General features: G+C 40.1%; 1 protein-coding gene across 2 annotated transcripts in view; it reads left to right on the forward strand.

Annotated features, from left to right (window-relative positions):
- Positions 1-21,911, forward strand: part of zdhhc21 (zinc finger DHHC-type palmitoyltransferase 21) — a 145,217-nt gene that overhangs the window by 118,481 nt on the left and 4,825 nt on the right. For both annotated transcript variants that reach the window (XM_060845541.1, XM_060845551.1), the window contains exons 5-7: positions 5,440-5,578; positions 12,091-12,207; positions 21,482-21,525. In XM_060845541.1, coding sequence (XP_060701524.1) covers positions 5,440-5,578; positions 12,091-12,207; positions 21,482-21,525 — 300 coding nt within the window. The remainder of the gene's footprint in view (positions 1-5,439; positions 5,579-12,090; positions 12,208-21,481; positions 21,526-21,911) is intronic.

Here is a 21,911-nt window from a genome sequence, read left to right on the forward strand (position 1 = left end):
ATGAAATGTGACAATATTAAAATAGATGCGACGTAGAGAGAGAAACTGGGAGAATAGAATGGATTTCCTTATAGGAGACAGGGTGTAAGGAAGTGCAGTTAGTCTTGCGAAACTTAAATAAAAACAATCACAAGGACATAAAGACAGAGTTGGCTAAAGTAAACTAAGAAAATCAGATAACAGGTAAGATGGTTGCTTGTTTGTTTGTCTTTCTAGCTGAAGATATAGTTGTTCATCGTCTGGGAGAATCTGGTAGGGTTCAGGTGGACATGTAGGTGACTGTTAAGATCGCTCTGTACCAAGAAGGTTCTATTCCAAATAAAGCGGGATACAACAGATGATTAAGTTTTGGACAGTTGCTGATCCGTGATTTATTGTCCTTGCTTCTTAAAAACTTTCAAAAGTGGTCACTGTTTATTATTTGATTGCATCAGGTTCAGTACTCCTGGTGAGAATATCCAGGACTCAGTCGATAGTCTCAGTCTCCTCAGTGAAATCTTAGCTTTTGTAATACTTTTTTTATAGTTGTGAGAATGCCAGACTCCAGCTGTCACCCAGCATTGAGTAATCAAATCAGGCATTCTGGTTAAGTGATTGGGTTAAGATTTGGCAGATGGAATATAGTGTAGATATGAAATTATCCATTTTGGTAGGCAGAGTAAGAAAGCAGAGTATTATTTACATATCTGCAGAATCCAACAATACCCAGGAATCTGGGTGTTATCACACCTACTAAGATTTGGTTATTTCTAGGACATAGGACAGTAAGTTTCCACCTCATGTGAATTCAAATACAGAATGTTTGTTGCTGACAGAACAAGTAATTTGGAAGGCAAATGGAACATCAGCCTTTATTTCAATGGGGTTAGAATATAAAAGTTGGAAAATATTGTGACAACTGCACAGAATATTGGTGTGATCCTACATGGAATAGTATGTAAAATGTTGGTCTCCCTGTACAAGGAGGATTATACTTTCTTTGGATTCATTTTCGAGAAATTAATCTTGGCTTCTCCATGGGATAAAAATCTTAAGGAAAAGTTGAGCAGTTTAGCCCTATACTCAGTGGAATTTTGGAGAAATGTTATTGAAGCATGATATGCTGAGAGGTCTTGACAGCTGGATGCTGGGAGGATGTTTCTTCATATGGGGGATCTAGAACTATCAGGCACTGTTTAAAAATTAAGAGTTCCTTACCTGAGATGAAGATGAGTTTTTTTTTCCCTCTCAGATGATCGTTAGTCATTGGAATTTTGTTCCTTCATCGCCAGTAGAGGCTGTGTCACTGAATAAGGTCAAGGTTGAGTTTTGACAGCAAGGGAGTCAGAGGTTATAATGTCAGGCAGGAAAGTGGGGCTAAGGCCACAACTGTGGTTTTGTTGAATAGCACAACTGGCTTAATAGACCAAATGCCTTATTCAAGCTTCTATTTCTGTTGATTATCAGACATTATGGTGAATGTTTAAAATTCTCAGGCATAGTCAAATTGAGAGCATTACATCATCCAATTTTGGTTACCACACTTAGAACATTGAATATAGAACAATGCAGTGCAGAACAGGCCCTTCACCCTTAATGTTGCGCCAATCTGTGAACTATTCTCAGCTCGAGTAAATCTCCTTTGCCTCCTTGCAATCATCCGCATAACCTTCTGAAAGTGACACTAAAGTCGGTGGAGTAGTAGACAATTTGGAAGAATGTTACGGTTGCAGGAGGACAACTATACTATCCCAAAGTCTCCCAATTGTGGCTGAGTTGACTACATTAGCAGGCAGTACATTTCACGCCCTTACCACTCTTTACATAAAGAACCTGCCTCTGACATCTGTCTTAAATCTATCACCCCTCAATTTGTAGTTATGCCTCCTCGTACACTCTGACATCATCATCCTAGGAAAAAGACTTTCACTGTCTACCCTATCTAATCCTCTGATTATCTTGTATGTCTCTATCAAATCCCCCCTTAGCTTGTTTCTTTCCAATGAGAACAGACCCAAGTCTCTCAGCCTTTCCTCATAAGATCTTCCCTCTAGACAAGGCAACATCCTGGTAAATCTCCTCTGCACCTTTTCCAATGCTTCCACATCCTTACGAAAATATGGGGACCAGAACTGTACACAATATTCCAAGTGTGGCCACACCAGCATTTTGTATAGTTGCAGCATGATATTGCAGTCTGAAACTCAATCCCTCTACGAATGAAACCTAACACACTATATGCCTTCTTAACAGCATATCCACCTGGATGGCAACTTTCAGGGATCTATGTACATGGACTCCAAGATCCCTCTGCACATCCACACTACCAAGAATCTTTCCATTGACCCAGTACTCTGCCTTCCTGTTATTCTTCCCAAAGTGCATCACATCACATTTAGCAGCATTGAACTCCATTTTCCACCTCTCAGCCAAATTCTGCAGTTTATCCAAGTCCTCCTACAACCTGTAGCATTCTTCCAAACAGTCCACCACTCCACTTACTTTAGTGTCACTTTCAGAAGGTTGTGAGGATGATTGCAAGGAGGCAAAGGAGATTTACTCGATTGATACCATCGATGAGGGACTTGAGCTACAAGGTTCAGCAGGAGAAGCGGGAGTTGGTATCCTTTGAGTGAACTAAATTGAAGAAAAATCTAATCCAGATGTACAAGATTATGACAGGCATCGATAAAGTAGATAAAAACATTGCTATTGTAAAACAAAATATTGCAGATGCTGAAAATCTGAAGCAAACCCAGAATTTGTTGGAGAAACTTCAGTTCTGAAGAAGACTGAGTGTTAATTCTGCTTTCTGTCCACAGATGTTGCAAGACCAACTGAGTTTCTCCACAAATTTCTGTCTTCATAAAAAAAAGTTTGAAGACTTTGGACAAGAGATTTGAGGGGCTGTAGGGATGTTTCCCTGCAGCAACAAATAATGACTTGGAACACATTGCCCGCAGGAGATGATCAGTGTGGAAATGATGAACTATTTTGAAACAAATGAGCACATGAAAAGCAATAGATTCTCAGGGCTAAGAGTGAAGCAGTGGAACAGTCCGGATTGCTTTACACAGAGACCTGGCATCAAACCTATGGGCAGAATGAAATTCTTCTGTACTGTTGTCATTCTAAGATTTTGAAGAAACAACAGTAAAACCTTTAGCAGCAGACAAACCTTTGGTGAGAGATTCTCATGGTGAAAGAGCAGATTAGTAAAACGCTTCTACCCCCAAGTGATCAAAAGCAACATATATGTTGACATTAATTGAAAACTTAACCACTCTGAATATTTTTAGTGGCACAAAGACAGGAATTGATAGCTCAAGCAGGTAGACTGTCAGTGTCTGAAAATATAATAACTAGGATTCAATGCTTCAAATATAGCATCCCTGTCAGTACCTAATTATCTGTTTCTTTCTCTTTGTAAAGATAGTTTTCAGCATTTTCCACTTCTGTTTTACTTAGAATAGTGGTTGTTTTCCTTCTGTCTGCACAAAATGATACTAATGACCTGAATGAATACAGCATTGTCATATTAAATCTGTTCAAACAGGAAAAAAAGTCACTTCTTTCTCCAGTTGGAATAATTAACTTAAAATTACTGATCCCTAGAAAGCTGTGAGTCAACTCAAAACACCAAGCAAAGTATTAATTTAAATCAATTTCATCCAGTGATTTCAATTTTTGAAAAAGTAACAATTACTTTTCTTGAATTTGACCAAACTGCACCTCATAAATAACGTTTTAAAAACTTCACAGATATCACGAATCTTCAAAAAAGATTTGCATTTGATATTCCACAGTCCTGTTCATTGTTTTGTTGCTAATTCTTAACATGAGGGACTTGTGGGCGGCACGGTGGCACAGTGGTTAGCACTGCTGCCTCACAGCGCCTGAGACCCGGGTTCAATTCCCGACTCAGGCGACTGACTGTGTGGAGTTTGCACGTTCTCCCCGTGTCTGCGTGGGTTTCCTCCGGGTGCTCCGGTTTCCTCCCACAGTCCAAAGATGTGCGGGTCAGGTGAATTGGCCATGCTAAATTGCCCGTAGTGTTAGGTAAGGGGTAAATGTAGGGGTATGGGTGGGTTTCGCGTCGGTGTGGACTTGTTGGGCCGAAGGGCCTGTTTCCACACTGTAAGTCTAATCTAATCTAAATGCCTGTAGTTTTGAGGCAATTCTCAGGAAGGGTTACTGGACCCAAATGTTAACTCTGATTTCTCTCCACAGGTGCTGCCAGACATGCTGAGCTTTTCCAGCAATTTCTGTTTTTGTTTTTGATCTCTGTATCTTACATTCGAGCTAGACTTTGTGCTACCTGTGTGTGTCATACCTTCACAGGATGAATTTCTTTCTTTTTCCATTCCATATTTTCTCTGTTGTATATGTATTTCTCACTGTTTTGACACTTTCTTTGAAAGCAGATATGATTGCCCACTGCATATTTCATTCTTGGCACCATTGGAGCATGTCTGACATGTAGTTGGATGAATTATAATAAGGAGTTGATGTGGGGAATTATGAGGTTTGACTGTCCAGTAAATTTAATATAATAATTTGAGGGAGTGACCGAGGAAATATGATAAATAATAAAGGTGGAAAATGTTATAAGGTTTGGCTTTGAGGGAGTTCTTACATCCCAGTATTGACCAAGAGGTAGGAAAAGTGCAGCCAAGGCTCAAAATAGATGAAAATCCAGGGTCCTTTCCTACATGATGCTAAGGAGGTGCTTAGTTCCCCTTGGCCTTTGACTCCTCAGCAATGCAGTACTCCCTTAAAAGCTCCTGGCAGGCCTGGAAAATTGTGTCCAGTATCTCCTAAGCTTAAAGCACTCCAAATATGTTGCATTATGGTGGCAACAAAGATTGAATGTTCAAGGATTAGAGTGGAACTTTGAACGATGCTTGAAGGATGAAGACATCACCTGAAATCTGGCCAACACATGTTGTCCAGAATGAAGGCAGAATTATTAAGAAAGCGTTCCCAATTCTGGGAAAGGACCACTGGACCCAAAATATTAACTCTGACTTCTCTTCACAAATGCTGCCAGACCTGCTGAGCTTTTCCAGCAAAACCTGTTTTGTTGCAGAATTGTTGATGCTGCTGCTTCAAACCATCTTTGAAATAAGAGATAAGCTTTTATACCGATCCCATGAATAACCTTACATTTAAGCACATTGCAGTCTGCCATTATTTGTTTTGTATTTTCTTATTGCCTTTATACGTGAAGGTTATGGATCAACAAATACGTGTGGTGACTAGTTAAGAAGCATTAAATGTAAGAAATTGCAGCTTAATTTGAGGAAAGCATTGTCTGGAAACTCTATCATATTGCCTCATGATGTTTGGTTCAAATTAACCTTTTAAGTTTACTGGACTTACTCATAAATGTAAAAAAACTACATTGTTTAGCTACCACCTCTCTACCTCAAACATATATTCAAAACCATTTCTTCACAGGATAAACAATTGTGTTGGAGAGGACAATCACTGGCTGTTCCTCCAGCTATGTTTCTACACAGAATTGCTAAGTTTTTTGACACTGCTCTTCAATTTCTGCCAATATTACTATCTTGAACCTCTAACAAAAGTAAAAGAGGTAAGAAAATTGTTCAATATTTCCTCTTATGCTGATGTTAAATTTCAATTCTGTTGTGTTCCTCCCAAAAGCGCTTTTGGCAATACCGTGAGCTACATGCTTGAATAGGACACATGGCCACAAATCAATTCCATGCTGGACACTTTTGTAAATGCTTTAACTTATATGTGGTTTTTACAGACAGCTATTATTTTCTATACCAACAGAGGCCAAGAGGGTGGACTGGGAACCAATTCTCAGGAAGCCTGCCCGGGATGATTCTCTCTGTTTTTCCTTCCTGTTAAATGACACATCTTGCAGTCACTTCTCTGGCTTTAGTAAATGGCCTTACAACAATTCACAAATACTTAGTTAGTTGACAGACAGTGCAGGCACACACAATGTTATACATTCTGTACCCATTTCTAGAATGGGTGGCAAAGTGGTTCAGTGGCCCTTCCTCACACCAGCAGGGGCCCAGGTTCTATTCCACTCTTGGACGGCGTCTGTGTGGAGTTTGCGCATTCTTCCTGTGTCCGTGTGGGTTTTCTCCTGGTGTTCCGGTTTCTTGTGCAGGCTAGGTGGATTGGCCAGGGATGGTAAGCTTGGTGATTAGCCATGGGAATTACAGGAATAGGGCGAGTTGTGTGGAATGCTCTTTGGAGTGTTGGTGTAGACTTGATGGACCAAATGGTCTGCTTCCACATTATTGTGATTCTGTGAATGCATGCATTGGGAATTGTTGGCTGATAATCAACTTTGAAGCTTGCAACTTGGTGACCTTGTCAAAATGTTTCAGACTTGTTGGAATAGCAAACTGGGGAAATGTCAACTTATCTGCACTAGTTTTGCTGCCAGATTCCTTCATAATCTGAAATGAATTGAGCCCTTGGTTCACCAGCAATCATGTGGTTAGGATTGAAGTCTGCACTGCCTGAAAATATGATGGCAACAGAGTCATTCAAGGCTTTCAAAAGATTTGAATAATAATCTACATAAACATTTGCAAAATTATGGGAAAAAGTTGGGAGAGCCAGCATAAACAAAAAGAAATGTGTTCAGTTCTCTGTTGTAACCATCCTATAGTTCTCAATTTTTCAGACAATACAACATCCATGCCCAGTTGCAGCCATATCTGGACAAAGAGGCTTGTGCTGATAAGTTTCAACTGATAAGTGCCAGCTGGTGACTGTCATCGACTAAGGAGATTCTAACAATTGTCCTTCATTATTTTTTAGATTAGATTAGATTACTTACATTGTGGAAACAGGCGCTTCGGCCCAACAAGTCCACACCAACCCTCCAAAGAGCAACCCACCCAGACCCATTCCCCTACATTTGCCCCTTCACCGAACACTATGGACAACTTAGCATGGCCAATTCACCTAACCTGCACATTTTTGGACTGTGGGAGGAAACCGGAGCACCCGGAGGAAACCCACGCAGACAAGGGGAGAATGTGCAAACTCCACACAGTCACCTGAGGCGGGAATTTTGTGGCACTATGATCATTAGTTTCCCCACTGTCAACATCCAGGAATTGACATTGACCAGAAACTGAACTGGACTAGTCACCTGCATACAGCGATGACAAAAGCTGGTTAGAGGCTCAGAATTCTGCAGCGAATGACTCACTTCCTGACTCACTAAAGACCCTTTACCATCTACAAGGCACAAGTCAACATCCACACAACAAGACACCTTGATTGGCACCTCATACAATAGTTTAATCGTTCACTCTTCACACATTATCAGTGCTGTGTACCACTAACAAGGTGCCCTGCAAATATTCACCAAGGCTTCTGAGATAGTAGCTCGGTGGTTAGCACTGCTGCCTCACAGCGTCAGAGATCCAGGTTCAATTCCAGCCTTGAGCACCTGCCTGTGTGAAGTTTACACATTCCCCCTGTGTCTGCGTGGGTTTCCTCCAGTGCTCTAGTTTCCTCCCACAATCCAAAGATGTGCAGGCTAAATGAATTGGCCATGAATGTGTAGGTTAGGTGAATTAGTCAGGGAAAATGTTGGATAATAGGTGAGGGGAATGGGTCTGGGTGGTTTACTTTTCAGAGGGTGGGTGTGGGCCTGTTGGGCCAAAGGACTTGTTTCCAAACTGTAGGATTCTATGATTCTAATTAATTTTCCAAACCCAGGACTCTACTGTCTTGATAAACATCAGATGCAAATACATGGAAACAGCAAGACCACCTTTCCTCTATGACATTCTTCATCCTGATAGGGATCTGTAATGGCCATTCTTTCAGTGTCATTGGTAAAAGTCTTGGACCTCCCTCCCCAACAGCACTGTCCATGTATTCTAGTTATTCCAGAAGGCAGCTCACCAGCTGGGATGGGCAATACATTCTGGCCTCATCAATAACATTTACATCATATGAACAAATAACAAATGCTAAGAATGGCTTTCATCTATTTCTGTTCTTACCTATCCATCACATCACTTGTGGGATCTCTCTAGGTGCTATCTTTGGCCCACCTACTGCTCAATTGATTATTTACCATTGGCACTATCATCAAACTGAAGTTAGATGATGTGGATTCTCATCTCTACCTCATCAGTACTAATCTTGATCTGTCCCCGTCCTCTGATTTGTCAAGTTAAATATTAGATGGCCAGGCAAGTACAAATTTCCCCTGGATAGTTATTGAAAATACCAAATACATTGTCCCTATCCACTCTTTAACCATCAATTCTAGTTCCTTCACTTTCAACTATTGAGATTGAACTTAACTATTCACAGACTCAGAGTTTATTTGCCCCTGAGCCAAGGTTTCAACATGGTATCCAGTATATCACGAAAAGTGCCTCCTTCTACCTGTTACAACTAAGCTGGGAAGAATACACTCTCCCTCTCTCTGGTCCTATGATTCCATGGGTTACAACATCAATTTAATTGTTTTACCCACTTCCAATATGATAACATGTGTTTTCTGTACAATACACTTAGAATAAAATGATCTATCAACAGATTTCTTTAAATCAACGGAATTATTGATTTATTACAAAGAAAGTGTTTTCAACTGTGATGCAAAATTAATTAACACAGTTTATAATATGCAAATATAAATGTTTATCCCTCTAATCAAACAAACACATACACAAACAAGTGCCAACACACATCAGGTAAAGAGAAAAACAAAATTAATTTTGCCTATAGAGAGCGAAGGAACTGCAGGTGCTGTAAAATCAGAAACAAAACAGAAGTGAGGAAGGGTCTCTGGACCTGAAACATTAGCTCTGATTTCTTTTCACAGATGCTGCCAGACCTGCTAAGCTTTTCCAGCAACATATTTTCTGTTTCTCTCTATAGAGATTCACTTTGGAAAAAATAACACTTTTGGCCAATAAGTCTTAGCCCTTGAAGAAAAAGGTAAAGGATAAAGTATGGAGTGTTCAGATAGCTGACAGTCTGATGTTCTGGCATACAAAGATATGTGCGAGATCTGCTGCTTCATCAGAAAACACAGTATCCAGGACTCCTCAACATGCTGTTGAAGTGGACAGTCAGAGATCAGGCTTGACTCCAGGTCCCAGACTGAATCCTCTACAGGAGTTTTGTTCAGAAACAAAAGAGCTGAGCCGAGAAACTCTTTTCCTTCCCAGAAGCAGAAACAGCAACCTGACTGTTGTAAATCCAGGCAGTTGGTCTGCAGTAAACAAAGTTAAAAGTCACACAACACCAGGTTATAGTCCAACAGGTTTAATTGGAAGCACACTAGCTTTCAGAGCGACGCTCCTTCATCAGGTGATTGTGGAGGGCTCGATCGTAACACAGAATTTATAGCAAAAATTTGCAGTGTGATGTAACTGAAATTATACATTGAAAAATTGATTGTCTGTTAAGCCTTTCATCTGTTAGAATACAATGATAGTTTCACCTCTTTCATGTGTAAATCACAAAGAGATATCTCATTTTTTAGATTAGAATCAATCTAAACATCAGGTCATAGACCGAGAACACCTTCAACATATTATGGATTAGATTAGATTAGATTAGATTACTTACAGTGTGGAAACAGGCCCGTCGGCCCAACAAGTCCACACCAACCCGCCGAAGCGCAACCCACCCATACCCCTACATTTTCCCCTTTACCTAACACTACGGGCAATTTAGCATGGCCAATTCACCTGACCTTCATCAGGAATCAGGGCTTTTGCCCGAAACATTGATTTCGCTGCACATTGGATGCTGCCTGAACTGCTGTGCTCTTCCATACCACTAATCCAGTATCTGGTTTCCAGCATCTGCAGTCATTGATTTTACTTTCAACGTATTGTCTAGCTATCACCATTGTTAACAGCTAACCCAAGAATGCAACTTTTTAAAAAAAAGGGTTTTGTGATTTACACATGAAAGAGATGAAACTATCACTGTATTTTAATAGATGAAAGGCTTAACAGACAATCAATTTTTCAATGTATAATTTCAGTTACATCACACTGCAAATTTTTGCTATAAATTCTGTGTTACAATCGAGCCCTACACAATTATCTGATAAAGGAGCATCTCTCCAAAAGCTAGTGTGCTTCCAATTAAATCTGTTGGACTACAACCTGGTGTTGTGTGATTTTTAACTTTGTACACCCCAGTCCAACACCGGCATCACCAAATCATGCAGTAAACAAAACATTGTTACAGGACACATGTCTTTCAAGAAATACCTTTTTTTTTAAAAAGGTTTTCCTCTGCCTTCAAGTTCAAGTCCACAGAAATTATTAAAAATAAAGTCACTAACAATCATCTGGCTTTGCAATTGAGCCAATCCACTGCTGAAACTGTTGTTTATAATGTTACTTCCAAGCCTAAATAATCTATTCTGTCCAGCCCACTCCCATTTTACCACCTTGTGTCAACCTGGGCTCATTCCATTCTGTTACTATCTCACCAAGTTTTGTTTAATTATTTCACTGTTCTCATTGACATGAGTTGGTTCCCAATTGCAAGCAGATCTTAAATTCTCACTCTTGTGACTAAATATTTGCATTGTTTCACTTTCTGAAAGTGTGTTGCTGGAAAAGCGCGGCAGGTCAGGCAGCATCCAAGGAGCAGGAGAATCGACATTTCGGGTATGAGCCCTTCTTCAGGCTCATGCCTGAAACGTCAATTCTCCTGCTCCTTGGATGCTGTCTGACCTGCAGCACTTTTCCAGCAACACATTTTCAGCTCTGATCTCCAGCATCTGCAGTCCTCACTTTCTCCTTGCTTCACTTTCTGTTCACTTTGTTACCTCTGTCCAGCTAAACAGATATTGGAGATCTCTGAATTGCTCCATTCTGGCTCTTGGTTTCATCAATTCCCTTTGACCACTGTGCCTTAACAATCTCACCCACATCTCTCTAATGTACCTCTCACCTCTCTCTAATGTCCTTTAAGGCCATCCTTAAACCTGACCCTTTTTGCCAAAGCCTTTGCATACTGATCCAAACATAATTTTAATTGCTCAGTGCCCGATGTTATATAAAAAACACCTGTGAAGCATTTTGGAAAGGTTTGCTATGTTAAAGATGCAACACAATTGTTGGGTTAGATACAGGATAAGATAAAAAATGTTGAAAGGGAAACCATGAAAAATAGAAACCTGAATTTCAAAGGTTTACTTTTGATTTGTGGAAGTAATTTGACAGGGACAACAACGTACACAATCTGTTGAAGTGTTATAAACTTACATCTGTCAGGTAGGGAGGAGGAGTAAGAAAAATAAAGGAGATTGGGGAAGAAGGAAGAATTATTTTGGTTTAAAACTGTGTGGTTATAATTCTAGTGAGTAATTCATCTTCACAGGAGTTCTTCAGGTCGTCTTCAGCTTCTCCATCAATTACCTTCTTTCCATTAGGTGGGAAAGTTTATTGACAGTTGCATGATGTTATCACCATTAGCAACTCTTCAGATATTGAAGCAGTTAATGTCCAAATGCAGCAATACCTGGTCAATAATCAGGATCGACTGAAAAGTTGCAAATAACACACAAGTGCCAGGCAATGACCATTGCCAACAAATTCATGTTCAGAAATGTATTGTTATGTTTAGTGCATTGACCCTTCATAGTAAATGTCATGATCACATAAACAAGTATTTTTAAAACAGAAAACAAGATCAGAGAATAATTGCAAAACTTTCAAAGGTTCGTAGATTGCAGAACACAAAGCAGAACTTTGAACTAATAGATTATATATTTTCATTTAGTGCAAAAGCAATCTGTACATTAATATGAGTTGAGAAATCATATGGTTTGTTTACAAACTGGTTAACATGGATTGATTGGACCAAAGGGTCTGTTTCCATGCTGTACATCTCTATGACTCTATAATTTTAGTCACCAAAGGGATTTTGATGATCTGTTTATATTCAAATAAAACAAGGTTTCAGACATACGTTGGACAAATTTTGTGCTTTTCAAACCCAATTCGATGCTATAATCAAATGAAACCATAGCCCCTGTTGAATAATTTTGTAAAAATAATTTCATGTTTTTAGTGCTGACAGTTAAACTGTGATGACTTTCTTCCTTCTTGAAAGGAGCTCTTTGTGTTCCGACATGAGTTGGCCATGCTGCGGATATCTACCTTGATGGGCATAGTGATGTTTGGAGGGATGTTTGGTCTTTTTTATGGTCAGCTGTCAAATGTTATAACTGTAAGTATGGTTCCTATGGTCTTCACATAGAGTTATTTTTCTTTATTCCATCAAGGGATGCGGATGTCGCTGGCCTTTCCAGCATTCATTGCCTAGCCCTAAGTACTCTTGAACTGATTAGTTCTTTAGGCCATTTTAGATGCCAATTAAAAGTCAAACACATTGCTGTGGGGTGGCCAATCAGATTGGCTAGGAGATCCAGAGGATGGGGCTTGATCTAAACAAGGGACACAAGTCACATTTGTACCAACATAGCTCACATCAGTGCATGACAGCTGCAGGATCGGCCTGTCCCAGACCTGTCATCGAACCACCAGTTGTCCAACTTCCAGAGAGGGCAGAGCTAGTTCAACCCACTCTACTCTCTCCACTGACCCTCTCAACAACCCCTTGTAATTTTCTGCCCAGAGTTTCAGACAACAATAGTTCATCAGAAGACAACCTCCTATTTGTTTTTAAATGTATCCATTATTCTGTGCTTCTGGGTGACACTGCTGCCTCACAGCTCAAGGGACCTGGGTTTGATTTTATGCTTGGCCGACTGTCGATGTGGTGTTTGCACATTATCCCCATGATTGTGTGGGTTTCCTCTGAGTGTGCTGGTTTCCTCCTACCATCTAAAGATGTGCAGGTTAGGTGGATTAGCCATGGGAAATGTAGAGTTAGAGGGATAGGGAAGGGAGTGGTCTGGTTGGGTTGGTCTTCAAAGGGATGGTATGGACTCAATGGGTTGAATAGCCTGCTTCCACAGAATCTGTACTGCTCTGCCTATAATAAATAATGTGTTGATTTGAAGATCCTTCACTGATCTAATGTCACTGACCGGTGAAGCAGAGTGGGATAACTTTTTATATCACTATTAGAGTGGATGAAACAATCTTTTTTGGAGGAGTGTTTTTAAATTGTTTTAACATTGTGACTCTTTTAAAAAAAAGTACAGGAATGATTCAATGGAGAGTGTAGGAAGATGCAGCTGAGAAGTGACTCAGGAGGGTTCTTAGATGAGTCAGCTCAGTCACCGCAATTGAGGAGGAGAGCGCAGAACAGCTGGTGTCAGCGAACTGTGCAAGAGCATCCAAAACACAGCGCTGCTGAGAAGTGACTGTAAAGGATTTTGGGAAGAGTCAGTTTATTTACTGCAACTGCCCATAAATAAAACAGAGACGAGGTATAATGGAACAGCCATGTTTTGAGAAGGGGCTACTTTGTGGATGCAGTGCTGTTGGAGAATTACTTGTGGGCTCTGGTGAATATCAGGCTTTGGTGAGGAAGGCAATCAGCAACAAAGAAAGAAGATGGTAAGATTCTATCATTTGTCTTCCTGTGAAGGGTCAGAGTCAGCAGTTAAAGCAGTGGTATGATCCTCCTGCGAGATCTGGGAGATCAGAGAGCAGTTTAGTGGTCCCAACAACTATGTCTGCAGGGAATTGACTGCAGCTCCTCACAAACTACGTGGTTTGGTTGGAGCAGTAGCTGGGCACACTGAAGAGCATACAGGGGCAGAGGGAGTGATAAACTCTTGTTACTATAGAGTTACAGTTCGGTAAATGGGTGACTGCCAGGAGAGACTGGCAGGTAGTGCAGGAGTCTACTGTGGGTATTCCGCTCTCTAACAGGCATATTGTTTTGGATACTGTTGGGGTGGTGGGGGGGGGGGGGGAGGTGGGGGGTGGTGGTGAGGTGTGTGGTAGACCAGGGCTGGGAAATTATAAGCGAGCATTAATTGTTGAGGACTCGCTAGTCAGGAGCACAGACAGACATTTTTTGTGGCTGCAATTGAGACTCCAGAATGAGAGTGGAAAAATACAAAAAAGGTACAGAAGGGCATTTTCTTCACACAGAAGGTGGTGAGTATCTGGAATGGACTGACAGAGATAATGATGGAAGCAAATACAATTTTGTCATTTAAGAAACGTTTAGACAGGTACATATAAGGAATAGGTATGGAGAGATATGGACCAAATGCAGGCAAATGGGACTACTTAATTGTGAAAATGGACAGGTTGGGTCGAAGGGCCTGTTTCCATGCTGTGAACTTCCATGACAGTAAGTGTTGAGTGAATGGCTTCCAGGAATTTTCAGCATCACAGATGGCAGTCTTCCACAAATATGATACTCTCCATTGACATCAAGAAACAAATACTGAAATGGCTACAGGCCATGACAACATTCCTGCAATAGTACTGAAAACTTGTCTTCCAAAACCTGTTGCACCCCTAGCCAAGCTGTTCCAGCATGGCTACAACACTGACATCTATCCACCAAGTGGAAAAATACCCATGTATGTACACAAAACCCAACCAATTACTGTCCCATCAGTCCATTCTGGATCATGAGTAAAGTCATGGAAAGTTTCATTCAACAGTGCTAACAAGCAGGATCTGCTTAGCAATAACTCACTTAGTGGCACCTAGTTTGGGTTCCACCAGAGCCACTGAGCACTTCATATTAGTGGTCAAGTTCAAACATGGTTCAAACATGTTGAGTTGACATTGACAACCCTTGACCTCAAGGTTGCATTTAACCAAGTGTAGCATCAAGACACCCTATCAAAACTGGAATCAACAGCAATCAAGGGGCAAACACTGTGCTGGTTGGAGTCATGCCTGGCACATAGGAAGATGGTTGTGATTGTTGGAGGTCAGTCATCTCAGTTCCAGAACACCACTGCAGGAATTTCTCAGGTTAGTATCCTACATATCTTTCGTTGCTTCATCAATGACATTTCTTCCATCATAAGAACTTGGGTTGTTCAGCATCATTCATAACTCCTCAGGAGAATGTGTTCAAATGATTAGATTAGATTACCTACAGTGTGGAAACAGGCCCTTCAGCCCAACAAGTCCACACTGACCCGCTGAAGCGTAACCCACCCAGACCCATTCCTCTACATTTACCCCTTCACCTAACACTACGGGCAATTTAGCACGGCCAATTCACCTAACCTGCACATTTTTGGATTGTGGGAGGAAACCGGAGCACCTGGAGGAAACTCACGCAGACATGGGGAGAATGTGCAAACTCCATACAGTCAGTCACCTGAGGCAGGAATTGAACTCAGGTCTCTGGCGCTGTGAGGCAGCAGTGCTAACCACTGTGGTACCGTGCCGCCCACTAAATGCTACAAGATCTGTACCTGTGCTTAGGGTGACAAGTAGAAACTAACATTTGTGCCACACAAATGCCAGGCAATGACCATCTCCAATAAGAGGCAATTTAAACACCACCCCTTTACTTTCACTGCAATTACCATCACTACATAGAAGAGCAGCTCGGAGGCCAGGAATACTTAAGCGAGTAACTCACTTCCTGCTTGCCCAAAGCATGTCCATAATGCATAAGTTACGAGTATGATAGAATTCCCTTGCCTGATAAGTATTCTCAAAACTCCAAGACCTAGGTTCCTGCTCTGTCTTCTGGATCCTAAGTTTCCTGACCTACATTCCGACCACAATCAGTGAAGACAGACAACAGCGCCTCCACCACAATAATGCTTAACATTGGCACTGTGCAAGGATGTGTACTCAGCCCCCTACTGTATTACCTGTATGCTCATAAATGTGTGGCTAAATGTTATATGAAAGCCACTTACAAGATCGCTGATGACACCCCGTTATGGGCCTGATATCCAACAATCGTAAGTCAGAATTCAGGTAGGAAATAGAGTGCTTTGTGTTATGATGCAATGATGATAATCTTTCTCAATGTCAACAAAACAAGAGGACTGATCATTGACTTCAGGAAGAATGGAGGAAGACACGGCCGCATCTACATCAATGGCGATGAGGTGGAAAGGGTCGAATGTGTTAAGTTCCAAGGAGTGACAATAAGCAGCAATCTGTCCAGGACCATCCACATTGTTGCAAGAAGGCACAACAATGCCTCTTCTTCCTCAGAAGGCTTAGGAAATTTGGCATGTCCATAAGGATCCTCACCAATTTTCACAGATGCACCACAGAAAGTATTCTATCTAGGAGCATAACGGCTTGGTGCAGCAATTGCTCTACCCAGGACTGTAAGAAACTGCAGAAAGTTGTGTACACATCCCAGATCATCATGAAAATCAGCCTCCCATCCATGGACTCTGACTACATTTCTCACTGCCATGGAAAGGCTACTGGTATCGTCAAATACCCCTTCCATCCTGTTAATCCTCTTTTCCAACCTACTCCGTCATGCAGAAGATGCCAAAGCTTGAACACATGTATCAGTAGGTTCAAAGACAGCTTCTTCCCTGCTGTTTTTATGCAGTTGAATGGGCCGCTCTAATTTCAAATCTAATGTTGATATTGCTTTTGTGCACCTCCTGTGCAGCCGTAACCTTACTCTGTCTAAATACCCAATAATCTGTATGTCCTTGTCTGTTATGATCTGCCAGTACTGGTCACACAACAAAACTTTTCAATGTGCTCAGGTACATGTGACAACAACAAATCAAAGCAAAGTGTGCAGCTCTAATTACAGTCAAGAAGCTTGACATCATCCAGGACAAAACAACTTGTTTGATTGGAACCACATCCACAAACATGCACTCTTATCAATTACAGATGATCAGTAGCGGCAATGTTTATCATCTGCAATTCAGAAATTCATTAAGGATCCTAAACAGCACCTTCCAAATCCTTGAAAACTTCCATCTGGGGAAAAGGAGTTAATTGTAGGATTTTAAACCATTTCTCATGGTTTAGTTATGATGATTTTAATCAATATCAGACCTGTCTTGGCTAGTTCCTTAAAGCCTTTGGACATAATTAGAAAAACTGAGGTTAACACCTGCAGAATGGCAAGGAGTGGTTGATTTGCACAGTAAGACCAGTTTTGAGCAAGGTGTAGATTAATGACAGTTTTAAAGCACAGGAGCAAAAAATAACAAGAGTGAGTGAGATATTTTATTAGAGTAGATTACAATTGATAACTTCCTGTACAATACTTCCTTCAATCAGTTCCAGAAGCATCGTCAAAGCTAACTCATTTTTTCAAAACAAATATAATGCTTAATAACATGAAATGTCATGTATAACAAAGATAACTCATTAAATGATGGGACTATGAAACAAGAAGTGCACAAACATCTGGGAAATATAGCAGGTCACTCAGCCTCTGTGGAGATGATAAGCACATGAATATTTCAGATTGGCCATTGAGAACAGGGGAACAAGTGGTGGATGAGCACTCTGAAAGAATCAGAGAAAATGACAGAATTAGCAATTTGGACAGAGTAAGTCCATCATAATACCTTTTGAATGATATAACAGAGTATCTTTAATACATGAAAGATAGAGCATTAAAGAAACACCAATGAAATGTAACCTTGTCATGCTGATGTGTTTGAGACAGCATGTAGTATTTAGTCAGGTGGGTGATAGTGATTGTACAAACTTCCTGCTCCTCTTCTATTAAGCTGAACATGAAAAGGCTCATAAACAGTCTTTAAATACAGAAGCTGAATGAGCCTTTGAGGGTGCTCTAAATGCCCAACTAGGGGTCTTATCTTATTACCCAAGTATCCAGCTAGTTGTGGCGGGGAGCTTTGCCAGGCAGTCTCTCAGGGAAGAGTGAGAGCCCTCTTCAAAGTCACTCAGTGCCTGACAGAGGCACTGAGCATAGGGAAAGGGTGCTCCACTGAGATCCACCCCTAGCCATTCTTCTGCCACTTTCCAGTCATAGCCAGTGGCTCCTATCTCACCATCACTCTTTTGTGGCCCTGGACGATCCAAAGCTTCTAAAGGATGAATTTACTGGCAGTTACCACCATTCCCAGTGGCACAAATGAACACTGGAATGCTGATGGCCCATGATCAGCCAAGATCAGAGAGAAATGCCTGAATGACACTTAATTCCCTCACTAGAAGAGGCTCATACTCCAGCTCAGAGACAATCTCTCATCACCAACATTAAATTCTGCCTAGCAATGTAATTAATAGCTAAGATAGTACTTAGGCATGCTGAAGAAATATGGAAGAAATGGAAAATCACAAGATTATGGAATTGTTACAGCACAGAAGGAAACTTTTCAGGCCATTGTGTCTGCACCAACTCTATTACCTCATATTTAATTTTACCTTCTGTAAAGTGTACAAAAACGACTGGATCAGATAGATAGTCATAAGCCAATGTATTAGCAGTGTATAGTGCATCCACCAACTATAAAGGCACAGAAGATCTCAGTGCCACAAATTCATTCTGACAGGAGGTGTATTTTCTCCACCATCCAACATATCCCCACTTGTGACCATTCTTAATCCCTTCCCACCATAAAAACCTGTCTTCCTTCCCCTGTATGCTGACAGATTGGATTGGGATTGCATTTATCTGCAATAAATTTCCCAGATATTGAAGGAATTTGTGTCTGAGTAAAGTTACTCTCAGAACTGTGGTTTTGTTTTTGACTCAAGAAATATAAGCAATATATAATAATGGATCAATAAAAGAAAATGTGCACTTAACTCTTTGTATTTACAATTACTACCTTTTAACGATATCTGAATCCCTCTCCTGGATAAAATTTGTCTTCAGTGTTATAACATATTCCATGTGTCAAGTACACTCATGAAATATGTATCCTTGAATTTCTCATTTTAAAAATAAGCCCATCATTTTTTGGTTCCTTTGTGCAGCATGAACACTACATCCAGATTCCCATTGTTTATTTGACAATGTGGCAATTCAAAATACAATAGTTTATTTTCAAAATGTAACTTTTGCCAAAGTGGTCACTCATCACATATGTTAATTTGTACAGCCCACAACCCACATCATTCCATCACCCTTTTTTCTCTTTCCTTTCCTCTTGCCTTCAAAATTGGAAAAGTCAGTAAGGTGCACCTGTTGCACATAACAGTATCAGTCTTTGGTTACCTTGGAGGAGAGGCTTGTTAACTTGCTGCACAAATATACAGTCAGTAATTTCTCTATAATTATGAGCACAAACTCTTGCTAATTTTAGCAGTGATTTCTAAATCTGTAGGAATCTGCTATACACTTTAGAACATAAGAACCAGGAGCAGGAGTGGAGCCTGTTCCACCATTTATTGCGATCATGGCTGATCCCAAGTTGGCCTGAACTCCACTTTCCTACTTGCTCCCCATAGCCCTTTAAACCATTACTAATTAAAAATCTGTCCATTATCTCCTTAAACATGCTCAATGTCCTGGCATCTACTGAACTCTAGGATAGTGAATTTGACAGATTCATGACCCTTTGAGAGAAATAATTCATCCTCATCTCTGTTTTTAATCTGCTTTCCCTAAGAAACATCCTTTCTGTCTCTCATTTGTCAATACCCTTTAGCATCTTATGTAACTTAATTCGATCTCATCTCAGTCTTCTAAATTGCTCAAATTCTCTTGATAAGACAAGTTTTTCTTCTCCGGAATTAATCCAGTGAACCTTCTCTGAACTGCCTTCAATGTAATTATATCCTTCCTCAAGAAAGGGGACCAAACTGTACACAGTTCTCCAGATATGGTCTCACCAGTGTCTTCTACAGTTGCAACAACACCTCTATACTTTAACACTCCATTCCTTTGGCAGTAAGTGTCAAAAATCCATTTTCCCTCATTACCACCCTGCTATACCTGCATACTGACTTTGTGATTCACTTAATGTGCTGCTTGGATGTTACTCTCCTCCAGGTGGAGCTAATGGCAATAGTATGTTTGCATAACCCAGCTTTGCTGTATGGCTCCATCATTAACTAAAATTTAACTCATTTTGATCTCATGGATTTTATGATTTTGAATCTTCCTACATTATTCTTTCTTTTTTTGCCATTTGTTCACCATTTTTAAGGCGATTGCAGCTACATTGATTAGTTTGTGTGGCTCATTCTCTACAGACTCATTATTTGCAATTGTGTCACTTAGAAAGCAGATGAGAATGCTCAATGCAGCAAGGAGATTAGGATGACAAGGTTTCCAGAAATATGCTTGTTTCATGTCAATCAGGCAAGTTAAGTTTGCAGCCAATATTTGAAGTCCAAGAATATGTTGCTCCAGCATCTATCCAGCTAATTTTAAATACTACTGATTTTTAAGTCAATAAATGAGGTGAGAAAGCATAATCAAATGAACACATTATTGGCAAAATTGGATCCCTGTCATTTATTAACTGCAGTAGTGGTGAAGAGGTGGTACATTTAATTTTTAAAACCCAGAAAACAACAATATTATTTATTCATTAAATTCCACTGTCATGGCCATTATCTGTGTCTTTGAATTACTCGTACATTGTCCATACCCCTACATCATCACCTCCCTCTTCATTCATAAGGTAGACAGAGAAGTTAGTTTAACCAGCAATTTAGAGGAGAGTAGTAACTTTGCAGCTCAACAGAATCAAAAAGCCTGCCACAGATGCTCCAGTAATCCCAAGGAGATATTCAATTGGTGTCAGAGACACCATTGTGATAGCCAGACACCATTCCATGGAAGATATGCTCTCAGTTCTACAAAAATAGAGCACTTAGGTCCATCAGGATATGTTTAACCATATGTGTAAAGGCTAAACAAGTTAGTCATTATACTAATAATCATTTAGTTGTCCAAAATTTGAGTATTGCTTAAAAAAATATAAATTTTATTGAAGATTTTTGTCTTACATTTCACATTGGCATAACAAAATAAACCTGAAAGTACTTTTACACAAATGAGAATTATGTTGCTGTCCTAACTACCACACAATCTGGGCCAATAAATTAGAGATGTTGGAATAAATGCCATTGCAATGTGAAGCAATGAGAGCTGTAGAAATGGATAGTGAGGCATTCAGACCTTCTGATGCAATTATGTCAAAGAAAGCACAGAAAGGCTATGTACCATTTTTCCATAGCTGACTGTGGGAAGTTTGCACGTTCTCCCTGTGTCTGCGTGGGTTTCCTCCGGGTGCTCCGGTTTCCTCCCACAGTCCAAAGATGTGCGGGTCAGGTGAATTGGCCATGGTAAATTGCCCGTAGTGTTAGGTAAGGGGTAAATGTTAGGGATATGGGTGGGTTGCGCTTCGGCAGGTCAGTGTGGACTTGTTGGGCCGAAGGGCCTGTTTCCACACTGTAAGTAATCTAATCTAATCTATTACAACAGCATCAAATTGACTGAGTTATTTTAAATTGTATGGTAACTGTCAGTCTCATTTCTCACTTCAAATTGAAGACTTTGATTACAAGATGTTCAAAACGCATGTAGGCCTAAATATGTGAAAATCATAATTCTAAACTATAGTATCCAAAATGTATGCTAAAAATATTTGTTTATGTTTTTAAACCATTTTTGCCAACAGGATATGACAACAATTGAAAGGATGTCAAGTAATCTTGATGAGATGTGAGTATTAAAGGGATTTCCTCTTTCTTTATCCCAAGGGAAAATGTTTATGTTTTAGTGGAAATGTTATAGTACTGAAGTTGTTGATTTAGTTTAATTCATTAGATCATTTAATTTTCAGTACCATGTTAGCACAATAACTAATTGATTTTATTCCCATATTTGTGCAGTGGGAAATTAGATGCTGGAAGTAAAAGTATCAAAATGCTTAAATTAAGCATCTTATAATAGCCATTTTTTGATAATTAAAGCATTGAAATGCATCATCGTGTTCTAATTAATCACTAATAGGCTGCACCAAGAAATACATAAAACATTTCACACTACACAGAAAGATTTTCTGATCGTACGTTTTGTATCTGAAAATTATATATAATTTATACATA

Source organism: Hemiscyllium ocellatum, chromosome 2 (assembly GCF_020745735.1).
Source record: "Hemiscyllium ocellatum isolate sHemOce1 chromosome 2, sHemOce1.pat.X.cur, whole genome shotgun sequence".
NCBI lineage: Eukaryota > Metazoa > Chordata > Chondrichthyes > Orectolobiformes > Hemiscylliidae > Hemiscyllium > Hemiscyllium ocellatum.